The sequence below is a fragment of the Paramormyrops kingsleyae genome, chromosome 17 (genome assembly GCF_048594095.1).
Source record: "Paramormyrops kingsleyae isolate MSU_618 chromosome 17, PKINGS_0.4, whole genome shotgun sequence".
NCBI lineage: Eukaryota > Metazoa > Chordata > Actinopteri > Osteoglossiformes > Mormyridae > Paramormyrops > Paramormyrops kingsleyae.
The window spans coordinates 12050436-12073638 of record NC_132813.1 but is presented as its reverse complement, the minus strand read 5'-3'; the positions used below and the strand labels follow the sequence as shown (position 1 = coordinate 12073638).

Here is a 23203-nt window from a genome sequence, read left to right as displayed (position 1 = left end):
ACATCAATATGTGTTTTTATGACAGTTCTGCTCCCCACATGGATGAGAAAACAATATTCAGCATGCTTTAGTTGCATATTGCCTACTTTCCAACTACCTGTTGATTCACCCTAAGGCCCCAAATTAGGGTTAGCAAACTGAGGCTAGGGTTAGGGTTAGAAAAACTATGGCATATCCAGACATCAACATATGTTTTTATGACAGTTCTGCTCCCCACACGGATGAGAAAACAAAATTCAGCATGCTTTAGTAGCATATTGCCTACTTTCCAAATACCTGTTGATTCACCCTAAGGCCCCAAATTAGGGTTAGCAAACTGAGGCTAGGGTTAGGGTTAGAAAAACTATGGCATATCCAGACATCAACATGTGTTTTTATGACAGTTCTGCTCCCCACACGGATGAGAAAACAAAATTCAGCATGCTTTAGTAGCATATTGCCTACTTTCCAACTACCTGTTGATTCACCCTAAGGCCCCAAATTAGGGTTAGCAAACTGAGGCTAGGGTTAGGGTTAGAAAAACTATGGCATATCCAGACATCAACATATGTTTTTATGACAGTTCTGCTCCCCACACGGATGAGAAAACAAAATTCAGCATGCTTTAGTAGCATATTGCTTACTTTCCAACTACCTGTTGATTCACCCTAAGGCCCCAAATTAGGGTTAGCAAACTGAGGCTAGGGTTAGGGTTAGAGAAACTATGACATATCCAGACATCAATATGTGTTTTTATGACAGTTCTGCTCCCCACACGGATGAGAGAACAAAATTCAGCATGCTTTAGTAGCATATTGCCTACTTTCCAACTACCTGTTGATTCTCCCTAAGGCCCCAAATTAGGGTTAGGGTTAGCAAACTGAGGCTAGGGTTAGGGTTAGAAAAACTATGGCATTTCCAGACATCATCATGTGTTTTTATGACAGTTCTGCTCCCCACACGGATGAGAAAACAAAATTCAGCATGCTTTAGTAGCATATTGCCTACTTTCCAACTACCTTTTGATTCACCGTATGGCGCCAAATTAGGGTTAGCAAACTGAGGCTAGGGTTAGGGTTAGAAAAACTATGGCATATCCAGACATCAACATGTGTTTTTATGACAGTTCTGCTCCCCACACGGATGAGAAAACAAAATTCAGCATGCTTTAGTAGCATATTGCCTACTTTCCAACTACCTGTTGATTCACCCTAAGGCCCCAAATTAGGGTTAGCAAACTGAGGCTAGGGTTAGGGTTAGAAAAACTATGGCATATCCAGACATCAACATATGTTTTTATGACAGTTCTGCTCCCCACACGGATGAGAAAACAAAATTCAGCATGCTTTAGTAGCATATTGCCTACTTTCCAACTACCTGTTGATTCACCCTAAGGCCCCAAATTAGGGTTAGGGTTAGCAAACTGAGGCTAGGGTTAGGGTTAGAAAAACTATGGCATATACAGACATCAACGTGTGTTTTTATGACAGTTCTGCTGCCCAAACGGATAGGAAACCACAATTCAGCATGATTTAGTAGCATATTGCCTACTTTCCAACTACCTGTTGATTCACCCTAAGGCCCCAAATTAGGGTTAGCAAACTGAGGCTAGGGTTAGGGTTAGAAAAACTATGGCATATCCAGACATCAACATATGTTTTTATGACAGTTCTGCTCCCCACACGGATGAGAAAACGAAATTCAGCATGCTTTAGTAGCATATTGCCTACTTTCCAACTACCTGTTGATTCACCCTAAGGCCCCAAATTAGGGTTAGCAAACTGAGGCTAGGGTTAGGGTTAGAAAAACTATGGCATATCCAGACATCAACATGTGTTTTTATGACAGTTCTGCTCCCCACACGGATGAGAAAACAAAATTCAGCATGCTTTAGTAGCATATTGCCTACTTTCCAACTACCTGTTGATTCACGCTAAGGCCCCAAATTAGGGTTAGCAAACTGAGGCTAGGGTTAGGGTTAGAAAAACTATGGCATATCCAGACATCAACATATGTTTTTATGACAGTTCTGCTCCCCACACGGATGAGAAAACAAAATTCAGCATGCTTTAGTAGCATATTGCCTACTTTCCAACTACCTGTTGATTCACCCTAAGGCCCCAAATTAGGGTTAGCAAACTGAGGCTAGGGTTAGGGTTAGAAAAACTATGGCATATCCAGACATCAACATGTGTTTTTATGACAGTTCTGCTCCCCACACAGATGAGAAAACAAAATTCAGCATGCTTTAGTAGCATATTGCCTACTTTCCAACTACCTGTTGATTCACCCTAAGGCCCCAAATTAGGGTTAGCAAACTGAGGCTAGGGTTAGGGTTAGAAAAACTATGGCATATCCAGACATCAACATATGTTTTTATGACAGTTCTGCTCCCCACACGGATGAGAGAACAAAATTCAGCATGCTTTAGTAGCATATTGCCTACTTTACAACAACCTGTTGATTCACCCTAAGGCCCCAAATTAGGGTTAGGGTTAGCAAACTGAGGCTAGGGTTAGGGTTAGAAAATCTATGGCATTTCCAGACATCATCATGTGTTTTTATGACAGTTCTGCTCCCCACACGGATGAGAAAACAAAATTCAGCATGCTTTAGTAGCATATTGCCTACTTTCCAACTACCTTTTGATTCACCCTATGGCGCCAAATTAGGGTTAGCAAACTGAGGCTAGGGTTAGGGTTAGAAAAACTATGGCATATCCAGACATCAATATGTGTTTTTATGACAGTTCTGCTCCCCACATGGATGAGAAAACAAAATTCAGCATGCTTTAGTTGCATATTGCCTACTTTCCAACTACCTGTTGATTCACGCTAAGGCCCCAAATTAGGGTTAGCAAACTGAGGCTAGGGTTAGGGTTAGAAAAACTATGGCATATCCAGACATCAACATATGTTTTTATGACAGTTCTGCTCCCCACACGGATGAGAAAACAAAATTCAGCATGCTTTAGTAGCATATTGCCTACTTTCCAACTACCTGTTGATTCACCCTAAGGCCCCAAATTAGGGTTAGCAAACTGAGGCTAGGGTTAGGGTTAGAAAAACTATGGCATATCCAGACATCAACATGTGTTTTTATGACAGTTCTGCTCCCCACACGGATGAGAGAACAAAATTCAGCATGCTTTAGTAGCATATTGCCTACTTTACAACAACCTGTTGATTCACCCTAAGGCCCCAAATTAGGGTTAGGGTTAGCAAACTGAGGCTAGGGTTAGGGTTAGAAAAACTATGGCATATCCAGACATCAATATGTGTTTTTATGACAGTTCTGCTCCCCACACGGATGAGAAAACAAAATTCAGCATGCCTTAGTAGCATATTGCCTACTTTCCAACTACCTTTTGATTCACCCTATGGCGCCAAATTAGGGTTAGCAAACTGAGGCTAGGGTTAGGGTTAGAAAAACTATGGCATATCCAGACATCAATATGTGTTTTTATGACAGTTCTGCTCCCCACATGGATGAGAAAACAATATTCAGCATGCTTTAGTTGCATATTGCCTACTTTCCAACTACCTGTTGATTCACCCTAAGGCCCCAAATTAGGGTTAGCAAACTGAGGCTAGGGTTAGGGTTAGAAAAACTATGGCATATCCAGACATCAACATATGTTTTTATGACAGTTCTGCTCCCCACACGGATGAGAAAACAAAATTCAGCATGCTTTAGTAGCATATTGCCTACTTTCCAAATACCTGTTGATTCACCCTAAGGCCCCAAATTAGGGTTAGCAAACTGAGGCTAGGGTTAGGGTTAGAAAAACTATGGCATATCCAGACATCAACATGTGTTTTTATGACAGTTCTGCTCCCCACACGGATGAGAAAACAAAATTCAGCATGCTTTAGTAGCATATTGCCTACTTTCCAACTACCTGTTGATTCACCCTAAGGCCCCAAATTAGGGTTAGCAAACTGAGGCTAGGGTTAGGGTTAGAAAAACTATGGCATATCCAGACATCAACATATGTTTTTATGACAGTTCTGCTCCCCACACGGATGAGAAAACAAAATTCAGCATGCTTTAGTAGCATATTGCTTACTTTCCAACTACCTGTTGATTCACCCTAAGGCCCCAAATTAGGGTTAGCAAACTGAGGCTAGGGTTAGGGTTAGAGAAACTATGGCATATCCAGACATCAATATGTGTTTTTATGACAGTTCTGCTCCCCACACGGATGAGAGAACAAAATTCAGCATGCTTTAGTAGCATATTGCCTACTTTCCAACTACCTGTTGATTCTCCCTAAGGCCCCAAATTAGGGTTAGGGTTAGCAAACTGAGGCTAGGGTTAGGGTTAGAAAAACTATGGCATTTCCAGACATCATCATGTGTTTTTATGACAGTTCTGCTCCCCACACGGATGAGAAAACAAAATTCAGCATGCTTTAGTAGCATATTGCCTACTTTCCAACTACCTTTTGATTCACCGTATGGCGCCAAATTAGGGTTAGCAAACTGAGGCTAGGGTTAGGGTTAGAAAAACTATGGCATATCCAGACATCAACATGTGTTTTTATGACAGTTCTGCTCCCCACACGGATGAGAAAACAAAATTCAGCATGCTTTAGTAGCATATTGCCTACTTTCCAACTACCTGTTGATTCACCCTAAGGCCCCAAATTAGGGTTAGCAAACTGAGGCTAGGGTTAGGGTTAGAAAAACTATGGCATATCCAGACATCAACATATGTTTTTAGGACAGTTCTGCTCCCCACACGGATGAGAAAACAAAATTCAGCATGCTTTAGTAGCATATTGCCTACTTTCCAACTACCTGTTGATTCACCCTAAGGCCCCAAATTAGGGTTAGGGTTAGCAAACTGAGGCTAGGGTTAGGGTTAGAAAAACTATGGCATATACAGACATCAACGTGTGTTTTTATGACAGTTCTGCTGCCCAAACGGATAGGAAACCACAATTCAGCATGATTTAGTAGCATATTGCCTACTTTCCAACTACCTGTTGATTCACCCTAAGGCCCCAAATTAGGGTTAGCAAACTGAGGCTAGGGTTAGGGTTAGAAAAACTATGGCATATCCAGACATCAACATATGTTTTTATGACAGTTCTGCTCCCCACACGGATGAGAAAACAAAATTCAGCATGCTTTAGTAGCATATTGCCTACTTTCCAACTACCTGTTGATTCACCCTAAGGCCCCAAATTAGGGTTAGCAAACTGAGGCTAGGGTTAGGGTTAGAAAAACTATGGCATATCCAGACATCAACATGTGTTTTTATGACAGTTCTGCTCCCCACACGGATGAGAAAACAAAATTCAGCATGCTTTAGTAGCATATTGCCTACTTTCCAACTACCTGTTGATTCACCCTAAGGCCCCAAATTAGGGTTAGCAAACTGAGGCTAGGGTTAGGGTTAGAAAAACTATGGCATATCCAGACATCAACATATGTTTTTATGACAGTTCTGCTCCCCACACGGATGAGAAAACAAAATTCAGCATGCTTTAGTAGCATATTGCCTACTTTCCAACTACCTGTTGATTCACCCTAAGGCCCCAAATTAGGGTTAGCAAACTGAGGCTAGGGTTAGAAATACTATGGCATATCCAGACATCAATATGTGTTTTTATGACAGTTCTGCTCCCCACACGGATGAGAAAACAAAATTCAGCATGCTTTAGTAGCATATTGCCTACTTTACAACAACCTGTTGATTCACCCTAAGGCCCCAAATTAGGGTTAGGGTTAGCAAACTGAGGCTAGGGTTAGGGTTAGAAAAACTATGGCATTTCCAGACATCATCATGTGTTTTTATGACAGTTCTGCTCCCCACACGGATGAGAAAACAAAATTCAGCATGCTTTAGTAGCATATTGCCTACTTTCCAACTACCTTTTGATTCACCGTATGGCGCCAAATTAGGGTTAGCAAACTGAGGCTAGGGTTAGGGTTAGAAAAACTATGGCATATCCAGACATCAACATGTGTTTTTATGACAGTTCTGCTCCCCACACGGATGAGAAAACAAAATTCAGCATGCTTTAGTAGCATATTGCCTACTTTCCAACTACCTGTTGATTCACCCTAAGGCCCCAAATTAGGGTTAGCAAACTGAGGCTAGGGTTAGGGTTAGAAAAACTATGGCATATCCAGACATCAACATATGTTTTTATGACAGTTCTGCTCCCCACACGGATGAGAAAACAAAATTCAGCATGCTTTAGTAGCATATTGCCTACTTTCCAACTACCTGTTGATTCACCCTAAGGCCCCAAATTAGGGTTAGGGTTAGCAAACTGAGGCTAGGGTTAGGGTTAGAAAAACTATGGCATATACAGACATCAACGTGTGTTTTTATGACAGTTCTGCTGCCCACACGGATGAGAAAACAAAATTCAGCATGCTTTAGTAGCATATTGCCTACTTTCCAACTACCTGTTGATTCACCCTAAGGCCCCAAATTAGGGTTAGGGTTAGCAAACTGAGGCTAGGGTTAGGGTTACAGAAACTATGGCATATCCAGACATCAATATGTGTTTTTATGACAGTTCTGCTCCCCACACGGATGAGAGAACAAAATTCAGCATGCTTTAGTAGCATATTGCCTACTTTCCAACTACCTGTTGATTCACCCTAAAGCCCCAAATTAGGGTTAGGGTTAGCAAACTGAGGCTAGGGTTAGGGTTAGAAAAACTATGGCATATCCAGACATCAATATGTGTTTTTATGACAGTTCTGCTCCCCACACGGATGAGAAAACAAAATTCAGCATGCCTTAGTAGCATATTGCCTATTTTCCAACTACCTTTTGATTCACCCTATGGCGCCAAATTAGGGTTAGCAAACTGAGGCTAGGGTTAGGGTTAGAAAAACTATGGCATATCCAGACATCAATATGTGTTTTTATGACAGTTCTGCTCCCCACATGGATGAGAAAACAATATTCAGCATGCTTTAGTTGCATATTGCCTACTTTCCAACTACCTGTTGATTCACCCTAAGGCCCCAAATTAGGGTTAGCAAACTGAGGCTAGGGTTAGGGTTAGAAAAACTATGGCATATCCAGACATCAACATATGTTTTTATGACAGTTCTGCTCCCCACACGGATGAGAAAACAAAATTCAGCATGCTTTAGTAGCATATTGCCTACTTTCCAACTACCTGTTGATTCACCCTAAGGCCCCAAATTAGGGTTAGCAAACTGAGGCTAGGGTTAGGGTTAGAAAAACTATGGCATATCCAGACATCAACATGTGTTTTTATGACAGTTCTGCTCCCCACACGGATGAGAAAACAAAATTCAGCATGCTTTAGTACAATATTGCCTACTTTCCAACTACCTGTTGATTCACCCTAAGGCCCCAAATTAGGGTTAGCAAACTGAGGCTAGGGTTAGGGTTAGAAAAACTATGGCATATCCAGACATCAACATATGTTTTTATGACAGTTCTGCTCCCCACACGGATGAGAAAACAAAATTCAGCATGCTTTAGTAGCATATTGCCTACTTTCCAACTACCTGTTGATTCACCCTAAGGCCCCAAATTAGGGTTAGCAAACTGAGGCTAGGGTTAGGGTTAGAAAAACTATGGCATATCCAGACATCAATATGTGTTTTTATGACAGTTCTGCTCCCCACACGGATGAGAAAACAAAATTCAGCATGCTTTAGTAGCATATTGCCTACTTTCCAACTACCTGTTGATTCACCCTAAGGCCCCAAATTAGGGTTAGGGTTAGCAAACTGAGGCTAGGGTTAGGGTTAGAGAAACTATGGCATATCCAGACATCAATATGTGTTTTTATGACAGTTCTGCTCCCCACACGGATGAGAGAACAAAATTCAGCATGCTTTAGTAGCATATTGCCTACTTTACAACAACCTGTTGATTCACCCTAAGGCCCCAAATTAGGGTTAGGGTTAGCAAACTGAGGCTAGGGTTAGGGTTAGAAAAACTATGGCATTTCCAGACATCATCGTGTGTTTTTATGACAGTTCTGCTCCCCACACGGATGAGAAAACAAAATTCAGCATGCTTTAGTAGCATATTGCCTACTTTCCAACTACCTTTTGATTCACCGTATGGCGCCAAATTAGGGTTAGCAAACTGAGGCTAGGGTTAGGGTTAGAAAAACTATGGCATATCCAGACATCAACATGTGTTTTTATGACAGTTCTGCTCCCCACACGGATGAGAAAACAAAATTCAGCATGCTTTAGTAGCATATTGCCTACTTTCCAACTACCTGTTGATTCACCCTAAGGCCCCAAATTAGGGTTAGGGTTAGCAAACTGAGGCTAGGGTTAGGGTTAGAAAAACTATGGCATATACAGACATCAACGTGTGTTTTTATGACAGTTCTGCTGCCCAAACGGATAGGAAACCACAATTCAGCATGATTTAGTAGCATATTGCCTACTTTCCAACTACCTGTTGATTCACCCTAAGGCCCCAAATTAGGGTTAGCAAACTGAGGCTAGGGTTAGGGTTAGAGAAACTATGGCATATCCAGACATCAATATGTGTTTTTATGACAGTTCTGCTCCCCACACGGATGAGAAAACAAAATTCAGCATGCTTTAGTAGCATATTGCCTACTTTCCAACTACCTGTTGATTCACCCTAAGGCCCCAAATTAGGGTTAGGGTTAGCAAACTGAGGCTAGGGTTAGGGTTAGAAAAACTATGGCATATACAGACATCAACGTGTGTTTTTATGACAGTTCTGCTGCCCAAACGGATAGGAAACCACAATTCAGCATGATTTAGTAGCATATTGCCTACTTTCCAACTACCTGTTGATTCACCCTAAGGCCCCAAATTAGGGTTAGCAAACTGAGGCTAGGGTTAGGGTTAGAAAAACTATGGCATATCCAGACATCAACATGTGTTTTTATGACAGTTCTGCTCCCCACACGGATGAGAAAACAAAATTCAGCATGCTTTAGTAGCATATTGCCTACTTTCCAACTACCTGTTGATTCACCCTAAGGCCCCAAATTAGGGTTAGCAAACTGAGGCTAGGGTTAGGGTTAGAAAAACTATGGCATATCCAGACATCAACATATGTTTTTATGACAGTTCTGCTCCCCACACGGATGAGAAAACAAAATTCAGCATGCTTTAGTAGCATATTGCCTACTTTCCAACTACCTGTTGATTCAGCCTAAGGCCCCAAATTAGGGTTAGCAAACTGAGGCTAGGGTTAGGGTTAGAAAAACTATGGCATTTCCAGACATCATCATGTGTTTTTATGACAGTTCTGCTCCCCACACGGATGAGAAAACAAAATTCAGCATGCTTTAGTAGCATATTGCCTACTTTCCAACTACCTTTTGATTCACCGTATGGCGCCAAATTAGGGTTAGCAAACTGAGGCTAGGGTTAGGGTTAGAAAAACTATGGCATATCCAGACATCAACATGTGTTTTTATGACAGTTCTGCTCCCCACACGGATGAGAAAACAAAATTCAGCATGCTTTAGTAGCATATTGCCTACTTTCCAACTACCTGTTGATTCACCCTAAGGCCCCAAATTAGGGTTAGCAAACTGAGGCTAGGGTTAGGGTTAGAGAAACTATGGCATATCCAGACATCAATATGTGTTTTTATGACAGTTCTGCTCCCCACACGGATGAGAAAACAAAATTCAGCATGCTTTAGTAGCATATTGCCTACTTTCCAACTACCTGTTGATTCACCCTAAGGCCACAAATTAGGGTTAGGGTTAGCAAACTGAGGCTAGGGTTAGGGTTAGAAAAACTATGGCATATCCAGACATCAACATGTGTTTTTATGACAGTTCTGCTCCCCACACGGATGAGAAAACAAAATTCAGCATGCTTTAGTAGCATATTGCCTACTTTCCAACTACCTGTTGATTCACCCTAAGGCCCCAAATTAGGGTTAGCAAACTGAGGCTAGGGTTAGGGTTAGAAAAACTATGGCATATCCAGACATCAACATATGTTTTTATGACAGTTCTGCTCCCCACACGGATGAGAAAACAAAATTCAGCATGCTTTAGTAGCATATTGCCTACTTTCCAACTACCTGTTGATTCAGCCTAAGGCCCCAAATTAGGGTTAGCAAACTGAGGCTAGGGTTAGGGTTAGAAAAACTATGGCATATCCAGACATCAACATATGTTTTTATGACAGTTCTGCTCCCCACACGGATGAGAAAACAAAATTCAGCATGCTTTAGTAGCATATTGCCTACTTTCCAACTACCTGTTGATTCACCCTAAGGCCCCAAATTAGGGTTAGGGTTAGCAAACTGAGGCTAGGGTTAGGGTTAGAAAAACTATGGCATATACAGACATCAACTTGTGTTTTTATGACAGTTCTGCTGCCCAAATGGATAGGAAACCACAATTCAGCATGATTTAGTAGCATATTGCCTACTTTCCAACTACCTGTTGATTCACCCTAAGGCCCCAAATTAGGGTTAGCAAACTGAGGCTAGGGTTATGGTTAGAAAAACTATGGCATATCCAGACATCAACATATGTTTTTATGACAGTTCTGCTCCCCACACGGATGAGAAAACAAAATTCAGCATGCTTTAGTAGCATATTGCCTACTTTCCAACTACCTGTTGATTCACCATAAGGCCCCAAATTAGGGTTAGCAAACTGAGGCTAGGGTTAGGGTTAGAAAAACTATGGCATATCCAGACATCAATATGTGTTTTTATGACAGTTCTGCTCCCCACACGGATGAGAAAACAAAATTCAGCATGCTTTAGTAGCATATTGCCTACTTTCCAACTACCTTTTGATTCACCGTATGGCGCCAAATTAGGGTTAGCAAACTGAGGCTAGGGTTAGGGTTAGAAAAACTATGGCATATCCAGACATCAACATGTGTTTTTATGACAGTTCTGCTCCCCACACGGATGAGAAAACAAAATTCAGCATGCTTTAGTAGCATATTGCCTACTTTCCAACTACCTGTTGATTCACCCTAAGGCCCCAAATTAGGGTTAGCAAACTGAGGCTAGGGTTAGGGTTAGAAAAACTATGGCATATCCAGACATCAACATATGTTTTTATGACAGTTCTGCTCCCCACACGGATGAGAAAACAAAATTCAGCATGCTTTAGTAGCATATTGCCTACTTTCCAACTACCTGTTGATTCAGCCTAAGGCCCCAAATTAGGGTTAGCAAACTGAGGCTAGGGTTAGGGTTAGAAAAACTATGGCATATCCAGACATCAATATGTGTTTTTATGACAGTTCTGCTCCCCACACGGATGAGAAAACAAAATTCAGCATGCTTTAGTAGCATATTGCCTACTTTCCAACTACCTTTTGATTCACCGTATGGCGCCAAATTAGGGTTAGCAAACTGAGGCTAGGGTTAGGGTTAGAAAAACTATGGCATATCCAGACATCAACATGTGTTTTTATGACAGTTCTGCTCCCCACACGGATGAGAAAACAAAATTCAGCATGCTTTAGTAGCATATTGCCTACTTTCCAACTACCTGTTGATTCACCCTAAGGCCCCAAATTAGGGTTAGCAAACTGAGGCTAGGGTTAGGGTTAGAAAAACTATGGCATATCCAGACATCAACATATGTTTTTATGACAGTTCTGCTCCCCACACGGATGAGAAAACAAAATTCAGCATGCTTTAGTAGCATATTGCCTACTTTCCAACTACCTGTTGATTCAGCCTAAGGCCCCAAATTAGGGTTAGCAAACTGAGGCTAGGGTTAGGGTTAGAAAAACTATGGCATTTCCAGACATCATCATGTGTTTTTATGACAGTTCTGCTCCCCACACGGATGAGAAAACAAAATTCAGCATGCTTTAGTAGCATATTGCCTACTTTCCAACTACCTTTTGATTCACCGTATGGCGCCAAATTAGGGTTAGCAAACTGAGGCTAGGGTTAGGGTTAGAAAAACTATGGCATATCCAGACATCAACATGTGTTTTTATGACAGTTCTGCTCCCCACACGGATGAGAAAACAAAATTCAGCATGCTTTAGTAGCATATTGCCTACTTTCCAACTACCTGTTGATTCACCCTAAGGCCCCAAATTAGGGTTAGCAAACTGAGGCTAGGGTTAGGGTTAGAGAAACTATGGCATATCCAGACATCAATATGTGTTTTTATGACAGTTCTGCTCCCCACACGGATGAGAAAACAAAATTCAGCATGCTTTAGTAGCATATTGCCTACTTTCCAACTACCTGTTGATTCACCCTAAGGCCCCAAATTAGGGTTAGGGTTAGCAAACTGAGGCTAGGGTTAGGGTTAGAAAAACTATGGCATATCCAGACATCAACATGTGTTTTTATGACAGTTCTGCTCCCCACACGGATGAGAAAACAAAATTCAGCATGCTTTAGTAGCATATTGCCTACTTTCCAACTACCTGTTGATTCACCCTAAGGCCCCAAATTAGGGTTAGCAAACTGAGGCTAGGGTTAGGGTTAGAAAAACTATGGCATATCCAGACATCAACATATGTTTTTATGACAGTTCTGCTCCCCACACGGATGAGAAAACAAAATTCAGCATGCTTTAGTAGCATATTGCCTACTTTCCAACTACCTGTTGATTCAGCCTAAGTCCCCAAATTAGGGTTAGCAAACTGAGGCTAGGGTTAGGGTTAGAAAAACTATGGCATATCCAGACATCAACATATGTTTTTATGACAGTTCTGCTCCCCACACGGATGAGAAAACAAAATTCAGCATGCTTTAGTAGCATATTGCCTACTTTCCAACTACCTGTTGATTCACCCTAAGGCCCCAAATTAGGGTTAGGGTTAGCAAACTGAGGCTAGGGTTAGGGTTAGAAAAACTATGGCATATACAGACATCAACTTGTGTTTTTATGACAGTTCTGCTGCCCAAATGGATAGGAAACCACAATTCAGCATGATTTAGTAGCATATTGCCTACTTTCCAACTACCTGTTGATTCACCCTAAGGCCCCAAATTAGGGTTAGCAAACTGAGGCTAGGGTTATGGTTAGAAAAACTATGGCATATCCAGACATCAACATATGTTTTTATGACAGTTCTGCTCCCCACACGGATGAGAAAACAAAATTCAGCATGCTTTAGTAGCATATTGCCTACTTTCCAACTACCTGTTGATTCACCATAAGGCCCCAAATTAGGGTTAGCAAACTGAGGCTAGGGTTAGGGTTAGAAAAACTATGGCATATCCAGACATCAATATGTGTTTTTATGACAGTTCTGCTCCCCACACGGATGAGAAAACAAAATTCAGCATGCTTTAGTAGCATATTGCTTACTTTCCAACTACCTGTTGATTCACCCTAAGGCCCCAAATTAGGGTTAGCAAACTGAGGCTAGGGTTACGGTTAGAGAAACTATGGCATATCCAGACATCAATATGTGTTTTTATGACAGTTCTGCTCCCCACACGGATGAGAGAACAAAATTCAGCATGCTTTAGTAGCATATTGCCTACTTTACAACAACCTGTTGATTCACCCTGAGGCCCAAAATTAGGGTTAGGGTTAGCAAACTGAGGCTAGGGTTAGTGTTAGAAAAACTATGGCATTTCCAGACATCATCATGTGTTTTTATGACAGTTCTGCTCCCCACACGGATGAGAAAACAAAATTCAGCATGCTTTAGTAGCATATTGCCTACTTTCCAACTACCTTTTGATTCACCCTATGGCGCCAAATTAGGGTTAGCAAACTGAGGCTAGGGTTAGGGTTAGAAAAACTATGGCATATCCAGACATCAATATGTGTTTTTATGACAGTTCTGCTCCCCACATGGATGAGAAAACAATATTCAGCATGCTTTAGTTGCATATTGCCTACTTTCCAACTACCTGTTGATTCACCCTAAGGCCCCAAATTAGGGTTAGCAAACTGAGGCTAGGGTTAGCGTTAGAAAAACTATGGCATATCCAGACATCAACATATGTTTTTATGACAGTTCTGCTCCCCACACGGATGAGAAAACAAAATTCAGCATGCTTTAGTAGCATATTGCCTACTTTCCAACTACCTGTTGATTCACCCTAAGGCCCCAAATTAGGGTTAGCAAACTAAGGCTAGGGTTAGGGTTAGAAAAACTATGGCATATCCAGACATCAACATGTGTTTTTATGACAGTTCTGCTCCCCACACGGATGAGAAAACAAAATTCAGCATGCTTTAGTAGCATATTGCCTACTTTCCAACTACCTGTTGATTCACCCTAAGGCCCCAAATTAGGGTTAGCAAACTGAGGCTAGGGTTAGGGTTAGAAAAACTATGGCATATCCAGACATCAACATATGTTTTTATGACAGTTCTGCTCCCCACACGGATGAGAAAACAAAATTCAGCATGCTTTAGTAGCATATTGCTTACTTTCCAACTACCTGTTGATTCACCCTAAGGCCCCAAATTAGGGTTAGGGTTAGCAAACTGAGGCTAGGGTTAGGGTTAGAAAAACTATGGCATTTCCAGACATCATCATGTGTTTTTATGACAGTTCTGCTCCCCACACGGATGAGAAAACAAAATTCAGCATGCTTTAGTAGCATATTGCCTACTTTCCAACTACCTTTTGATTCACCCTATGGCGCCAAATTAGGGTTAGCAAACTGAGGCTAGGGTTAGGGTTAGAAAAACTATGGCATTTCCAGACATCAATATGTGTTTTTATGACAGTTCTGCTCCCCACATGGATGAGAAAACAATATTCAGCATGCTTTAGTTGCATATTGCCTACTTTCCAACTACCTGTTGATTCACCCTAAGGCCCCAAATTAGGGTTAGCAAACTGAGGCTAGGGTTAGCGTTAGAAAAACTATGGCATATCCAGACATCAACATATGTTTTTATGACAGTTCTGCTCCCCACACGGATGAGAAAACAAAATTCAGCATGCTTTAGTAGCATATTGCCTACTTTCCAACTACCTGTTGATTCACCCTAAGGCCCCAAATTAGGGTTAGCAAACTAAGGCTAGGGTTAGGGTTAGAAAAACTATGGCATATCCAGACATCAACATGTGTTTTTATGACAGTTCTGCTCCCCACACGGATGAGAAAACAAAATTCAGCATGCTTTAGTAGCATATTGCCTACTTTCCAACTACCTGTTGATTCACCCTAAGGCCTCAAATTAGGGTTAGGGTTAGCAAACTGAGGCTAGGGTTAGGGTTAGAAAAACTATGGCATATACAGACATCAACTTGTGTTTTTATGACAGTTCTGCTGCCCAAATGGATAGGAAACCACAATTCAGCATGATTTAGTAGCATATTGCCTACTTTCCAACTACCTGTTGATTCACCCTAAGGCCCCAAATTAGGGTTAGCAAACTGAGGCTAGGGTTATGGTTAGAAAAACTATGGCATATCCAGACATCAACATATGTTTTTATGACAGTTCTGCTCCCCACACGGATGAGAAAACAAAATTCAGCATGCTTTAGTAGCATATTGCCTACTTTCCAACTACCTGTTGATTCACCATAAGGCCCCAAATTAGGGTTAGCAAACTGAGGCTAGGGTTAGGGTTAGAAAAACTATGGCATATCCAGACATCAATATGTGTTTTTATGACAGTTCTGCTCCCCACACGGATGAGAAAACAAAATTCAGCATGCTTTAGTAGCATATTGCTTACTTTCCAACTACCTGTTGATTCACCCTAAGGCCCCAAATTAGGGTTAGCAAACTGAGGCTAGGGTTACGGTTAGAGAAACTATGGCATATCCAGACATCAATATGTGTTTTTATGACAGTTCTGCTCCCCACACGGATGAGAGAACAAAATTCAGCATGCTTTAGTAGCATATTGCCTACTTTACAACAACCTGTTGATTCACCCTAAGGCCCAAAATTAGGGTTAGGGTTAGCAAACTGAGGCTAGGGTTAGTGTTAGAAAAACTATGGCATTTCCAGACATCATCATGTGTTTTTATGACAGTTCTGCTCCCCACACGGATGAGAAAACAAAATTCAGCATGCTTTAGTAGCATATTGCCTACTTTCCAACTACCTTTTGATTCACCCTATGGCGCCAAATTAGGGTTAGCAAACTGAGGCTAGGGTTAGGGTTAGAAAAACTATGGCATATCCAGACATCAATATGTGTTTTTATGACAGTTCTGCTCCCCACATGGATGAGAAAACAATATTCAGCATGCTTTAGTTGCATATTGCCTACTTTCCAACTACCTGTTGATTCACCCTAAGGCCCCAAATTAGGGTTAGCAAACTGAGGCTAGGGTTAGCGTTAGAAAAACTATGGCATATCCAGACATCAACATATGTTTTTATGACAGTTCTGCTCCCCACACGGATGAGAAAACAAAATTCAGCATGCTTTAGTAGCATATTGCCTACTTTCCAACTACCTGTTGATTCACCCTAAGGCCCCAAATTAGGGTTAGCAAACTAAGGCTAGGGTTAGGGTTAGAAAAACTATGGCATATCCAGACATCAACATGTGTTTTTATGACAGTTCTGCTCCCCACACGGATGAGAAAACAAAATTCAGCATGCTTTAGTAGCATATTGCCTACTTTCCAACTACCTGTTGATTCACCCTAAGGCCCCAAATTAGGGTTAGCAAACTGAGGCTAGGGTTAGGGTTAGAAAAACTATGGCATATCCAGACATCAACATATGTTTTTATGACAGTTCTGCTCCCCACACGGATGAGAAAACAAAATTCAGCATGCTTTAGTAGCATATTGCTTACTTTCCAACTACCTGTTGATTCACCCTAAGGCCCCAAATTAGGGTTAGGGTTAGCAAACTGAGGCTAGGGTTAGGGTTAGAAAAACTATGGCATTTCCAGACATCATCATGTGTTTTTATGACAGTTCTGCTCCCCACACGGATGAGAAAACAAAATTCAGCATGCTTTAGTAGCATATTGCCTACTTTCCAACTACCTTTTGATTCACCCTATGGCGCCAAATTAGGGTTAGCAAACTGAGGCTAGGGTTAGGGTTAGAAAAACTATGGCATTTCCAGACATCAATATGTGTTTTTATGACAGTTCTGCTCCCCACATGGATGAGAAAACAATATTCAGCATGCTTTAGTTGCATATTGCCTACTTTCCAACTACCTGTTGATTCACCCTAAGGCCCCAAATTAGGGTTAGCAAACTGAGGCTAGGGTTAGCGTTAGAAAAACTATGGCATATCCAGACATCAACATATGTTTTTATGACAGTTCTGCTCCCCACACGGATGAGAAAACAAAATTCAGCATGCTTTAGTAGCATATTGCCTACTTTCCAACTACCTGTTGATTCACCCTAAGGCCCCAAATTAGGGTTAGCAAACTAAGGCTAGGGTTAGGGTTAGAAAAACTATGGCATATCCAGACATCAACATGTGTTTTTATGACAGTTCTGCTCCCCACACGGATGAGAAAACAAAATTCAGCATGCTTTAGTAGCATATTGCCTACTTTCCAACTACCTGTTGATTCACCCTAAGGCCCCAAATTAGGGTTTGCAAACTGAGGCTAGGGTTAGGGTTAGAAAAACTATGGCATATCCAGACATCAACATATGTTTTTATGACAATTCTGCTCCCCACACGGATGAGAAAACAAAATTCAGCATGCTTTAGTAGCATATTGCTTACTTTCCAACTACCTGTTGATTCACCCTAAGGCCCCAAATTAGGGTTAGGGTTAGCAAACTGAGGCTAGGGTTAGGGTTAGAGAAACTATGGCATATCCAGACATCAATATGTGTTTTTATGACAGTTCTGCTCCCCACACGGATGAGAAAACAAAATTCAGCATGCTTTAGTAGCATATTGCCTACTTTACAACAACCTGTTGATTCACCCTAAGGCCCCAAATTAGGGTTAGCAAACTGAGGCTAGGGTTAGGGTTAGAAAAACTATGGCATATCCAGACATCAACATATGTTTTTATGACAGTTCTGCTCCCCACACGGATGAGAAAACAAAATTCAGCATGCTTTAGTAGCATATTGCCTACTTTCCAACTACCTGTTGATTCACCCTAAGGCCCCAAATTAGGGTTAGCAAACTGAGGCTAGGGTTAGGGTTAGAAAAACTATGGCATATCCAGACATCAACATGTGTTTTTATGACAGTTCTGCTCCCCACACGGATGAGAAAACAAAATTCAGCATGCTTTAGTAGCATATTGCCTACTTTCCAACTACCTGTTGATTCACCCTAAGGCCCCAAATTAGGGTTAGCAAACTGAGGCTAGGGTTAGGGTTAGAAAAACTATGGCATATCCAGACATCAACATATGTTTTTATGACAGTTCTGCTCCCCACACGGATGAGAAAACAAAATTCAGCATGCTTTAGTAGCATATTGCCTACTTTCCAACTACCTGTTGATTCACCCTAAGGCCCCAAATTAGGGTTAGCAAACTGAGGCTAGGGTTAGGGTTAGAAAAACTATGGCATATCCAGACATCAACATGTGTTTTTATGACAGTTCTGCTCCCCACACGGATGAGAAAACAAAATTCAGCATGCTTTAGTAGCATATTGCCTACTTTCCAACTACCTGTTGATTCACCCTAAGGCCCCAAATTAGGGTTAGCAAACTGAGGCTAGGGTTAGGGTTAGAAAAACTATGGCATATCCAGACATCAACATATGTTTTTATGACAGTTCTGCTCCCCACACGGATGAGAAAACAAAATTCAGCATGCTTTAGTAGCATATTGCCTACTTTCCAACTACCTGTTGATTCACCCTAAGGCCCCAAATTAGGGTTAGCAAACTGAGGCTAGGGTTAGGGTTAGAAAAACTATGGCATATCCAGACATCAACATATGTTTTTATGACAGTTCTGCTCCCCACACGGATGAGAAAACAAAATTCAGCATGCTTTAGTAGCATATTGCCTACTTTACAACAACCTGTTGATTCACCCTAAGGCCCCAAATTAGGGTTAGCAAACTGAGGCTAGGGTTAGGGTTAGAAAAACTATGGCATATCCAGACATCAACATATGTTTTTATGACAGTTCTGCTCCCCACACGGATGAGAAAACAAAATTCAGCATGCTTTAGTAGCATATTGCTTACTTTCCAACTACCTGTTGATTCACCCTAAGGCCCCAAATTAGGGTTAGCAAACTGAGGCTAGGGTTAGGGTTAGAGAAACTATGGCATATCCAGACATCAATATGTGTTTTTATGACAGTTCTGCTCCCCACACGGATGAGAGAACAAAATTCAGCATGCTTTAGTAGCATATTGCCTACTTTACAACAACCTGTTGATTCACCCTAAGGCCCCAAATTAGGGTTAGGGTTAGCAAACTGAGGCTAGGGTTAGGGTTAGAAAAACTATGGCATTTCCAGACATCATCATGTGTTTTTATGACAGTTCTGCTCCCCACACGGATGAGAAAACAAAATTCAGCATGCTTTAGTAGCATATTGCCTACTTTCCAACTACCTTTTGATTCACCCTAAGGCCCCAAATTAGGGTTAGCAAACTGAGGCTAGGGTTAGGGTTAGAGAAACTATGGCATATCCAGACATCAATATGTGTTTTTATGACAGTTCTGCTCCCCACACGGATGAGAGAACAAAATTCAGCATGCTTTAGTAGCATATTGCCTACTTTACAACAACCTGTTGATTCACCCTAAGGCCCCAAATTAGGGTTAGCAAACTGAGGCTAGGGTTAGGGTTAGAAAAACTATGGCATATCCAGACATCAACATATGTTTTTATGACAGTTCTGTTCCCCACACGGATGAGAAAACAAAATTCAGCATGCTTTAGTAGCATATTGCCTACTTTCCAACTACCTGTTGATTCACCCTAAGGCCCCAAATTAGGGTTAGCAAACTGAGGCTAGGGTTAGGGTTAGAAAAACTATGGCATATCCAGACATCAACATATGTTTTTATGACAGTTCTGCTCCCCACACGGATGAGAAAACAAAATTCAGCATGCTTTAGTAGCATATTGCCTACTTTCCAACTACCTGTTGATTCACCCTAAGGCCCCAAATTAGGGTTAGGGTTAGCAAACTGAGGCTAGGGTTAGGGTTAGAAAAACTATGGCATATACAGACATCAACGTGTGTTTTTATGACAGTTCTGCTGCCCAAACGGATAGGAAACCACAATTCAGCATGATTTAGTAGCATATTGCCTACTTTCCAACTACCTGTTGATTCACCCTAAGGCCCCAAATTAGGGTTAGCAAACTGAGGCTAGGGTTAGGGTTAGAAAAACTATGGCATATCCAGACATCAACATATGTTTTTATGACAGTTCTGCTCCCCACACGGATGAGAAAACAAAATTCAGCATGCTTTAGTAGCATATTGCCTACTTTACAACAACCTGTTGATTCACCCTAAGGCCCCAAATTAGGGTTAGCAAACTGAGGCTAGGGTTAGGGTTAGAAAAACTATGGCATATCCAGACATCAACATATGTTTTTATGACAGTTCTGCTCCCCACACGGATGAGAAAACAAAATTCAGCATGCTTTAGTAGCATATTGCTTACTTTCCAACTACCTGTTGATTCACCCTAAGGCCCCAAATTAGGGTTAGCAAACTGAGGCTAGGGTTAGGGTTAGAGAAACTATGGCATATCCAGACATCAATATGTGTTTTTATGACAGTTCTGCTCCCCACACGGATGAGAGAACAAAATTCAGCATGCTTTAGTAGCATATTGCCTACTTTACAACAACCTGTTGATTCACCCTAAGGCCCCAAATTAGGGTTAGGGTTAGCAAACTGAGGATAGGGTTAGGGTTAGAAAAACTATGGCATTTCCAGACATCATCATGTGTTTTTATGACAGTTCTGCTCCCCACACGGATGAGAAAGCAAAATTCAGCATGCTTTAGTAGCATATTGCCTACTTTCCAACTACCTTTTGATTCACCGTATGGCGCCAAATTAGGGTTAGCAAACTGAGGCTAGGGTTAGGGTTAGAAAAACTATGGCATATCCAGACATCAACATGTGTTTTTATGACAGTTCTGCTCCCCACACGGATGAGAAAACAAAATTCAGCATGCTTTAGTAGCATATTGCCTACTTTCCAACTACCTGTTGATTCACCCTAAGGCCCCAAATTAGGGTTAGCAAACTGAGGCTAGGGTTAGGGTTAGAAAAACTATGGCATATCCAGACATCAACATATGTTTTTATGACAGTTCTGCTCCCCACACGGATGAGAAAACAAAATTCAGCATGCTTTAGTAGCATATTGCCTACTTTCCAACTACCTGTTGATTCACCCTAAGGCCCCAAATTAGGGTTAGGGTTAGCAAACTGAGGCTAGGGTTAGGGTTAGAAAAACTATGGCATATACAGACATCAACGTGTGTTTTTATGACAGTTCTGCTGCCCAAACGGATAGGAAACCACAATTCAGCATGATTTAGTAGCATATTGCCTACTTTCCAACTACCTGTTGATTCACCCTAAGGCCCCAAATTAGGGTTAGCAAACTGAGGCTAGGGTTAGGGTTAGAAAAACTATGGCATATCCAGACATCAACATGTGTTTTTATGACAGTTCTGCTCCCCACACGGATGAGAAAACAAAATTCAGCATGCTTTAGTAGCATATTGCCTACTTTCCAACTACCTGTTGATTCACCCTAAGGCCCCAAATTAGGGTTAGGGTTAGCAAACTGAGGCTAGGGTTAGGGTTAGAAAAACTATGGCATATACAGACATCAACGTGTGTTTTTATAACAGTTCTGCTGCCCAAACGGATAGGAAACCACAATTCAGCATGATTTAGTAGCATATTGCCTACTTTCCAACTACCTGTTGATTCACCCTAAGGCCCCAAATTAGGGTTAGCAAACTGAGGCTAGGGTTAGGGTTAGAAAAACTATGGCATATCCAGACATCAACATGTGTTTTTATGACAGTTCTGCTCCCCACACGGATGAGAAAACAAAATTCAGCATGCTTTAGTAGCATATTGCCTACTTTCCAACTACCTGTTGATTCACCCTAAGGCCCCAAATTAGGGTTAGCAAACTGAGGCTAGGGTTAGGGTTAGAGAAACTATGGCATATCCAGACATCAATATGTGTTTTTATGACAGTTCTGCTCCCCACACGGATGAGAGAACAAAATTCAGCATGCTTTAGTAGCATATTGCCTACTTTACAACAACCTGTTGATTCACCCTAAGGCCCCAAATTAGGGTTAGCAAACTGAGGCTAGGGTTAGGGTTAGAGAAACTATGGCATATCCAGACATCAACATATGTTTTTATGACAGTTCTGCTCCCCACACGGATGAGAAAACAAAATTCAGCATGCTTTAGTAGCATATTGCCTACTTTCCAACTACAGTAATTAAAAAAAAACGAGGCTGATATTAAACACAACATTAATTTTGTGTGTTAAGACAAAAAAATTTAAAGATTGAGTTTACCATCAGTCAAGAAATAATTACTGTATATTCTATTCTTGTAACATTTTTAATGGTGTTTTTGGTGCTGTACAAAAGTTTTACTTTAAGCAGTGTACCCTCTATTGATGGAATGTAAAATGGTTTGTGTGGCCGAGTTTTTCTGGAGTATTTTTAATTTTAAAAAACAGTGTGAAGTAGAAACTTTTTATAACTGGAATAACAAATATATGATTGGTATGGTAAACTCTCTATATATAGATTGGCCGTACAGTATTCTTTTGACTCTTGATTTCATGGCATTTATTTTACAGTTGTGTTGGATTCTCCATCTCTTCATAAACAGGTGTTACGTGGATGACAAAGTATCCAAAGTGGCTTGGCTGAACCGCTCTAACATCATCTTTGCTGGGGAAGACAAATGGTCCCTGGATCCACGAGTGGACCTTGTCACCAAGGGTCAGCTGGAATATAGCCTACGAATCCAGAAGGTGGACGTGTATGATGAAGGTCCCTACACCTGCTCCATCCAGACTAAACAACAGCCAAAGACCTCTCAGGTCTATCTTATAGTCCAAGGTAGGCTAATAACTAGCTTATGAACAGGGTTGGGTGAATCAGGTCCAGAGAATAAAAGTCCAGACCAAGATTTTGTTTCAATGAACAAGTTGAGCATAAAGAGTCACAGTCACAGAGTTCTCAGCAGTTTTGTTGAAACAAAATCTCAGTCTGGACTTTTACTCTCTGGACCTGAATTACCAAACTCTGCTTATGAAACAACTTATTTCAATTGTTTATGTATTATTTAATGATTTTCTGTTAATATAGTTTATATTGATTAATGTTTATTTGTTTCAGATA

At 41.2% G+C, this 23203-nt stretch overlaps 1 protein-coding gene across 2 annotated transcripts in view; it reads left to right on the top strand.

Moving 5' to 3' along the window:
* The window catches only part of lsamp (limbic system associated membrane protein), a 299410-nt gene that overhangs the window by 223407 nt on the left and 52800 nt on the right, over nt 1–23203 (top strand). For both annotated transcript variants that reach the window (XM_072701351.1, XM_072701350.1), the window contains one exon: nt 22689–22921. In XM_072701351.1, coding sequence (XP_072557452.1) covers nt 22689–22921 — 233 coding nt within the window. The remainder of the gene's footprint in view (nt 1–22688; nt 22922–23203) is intronic.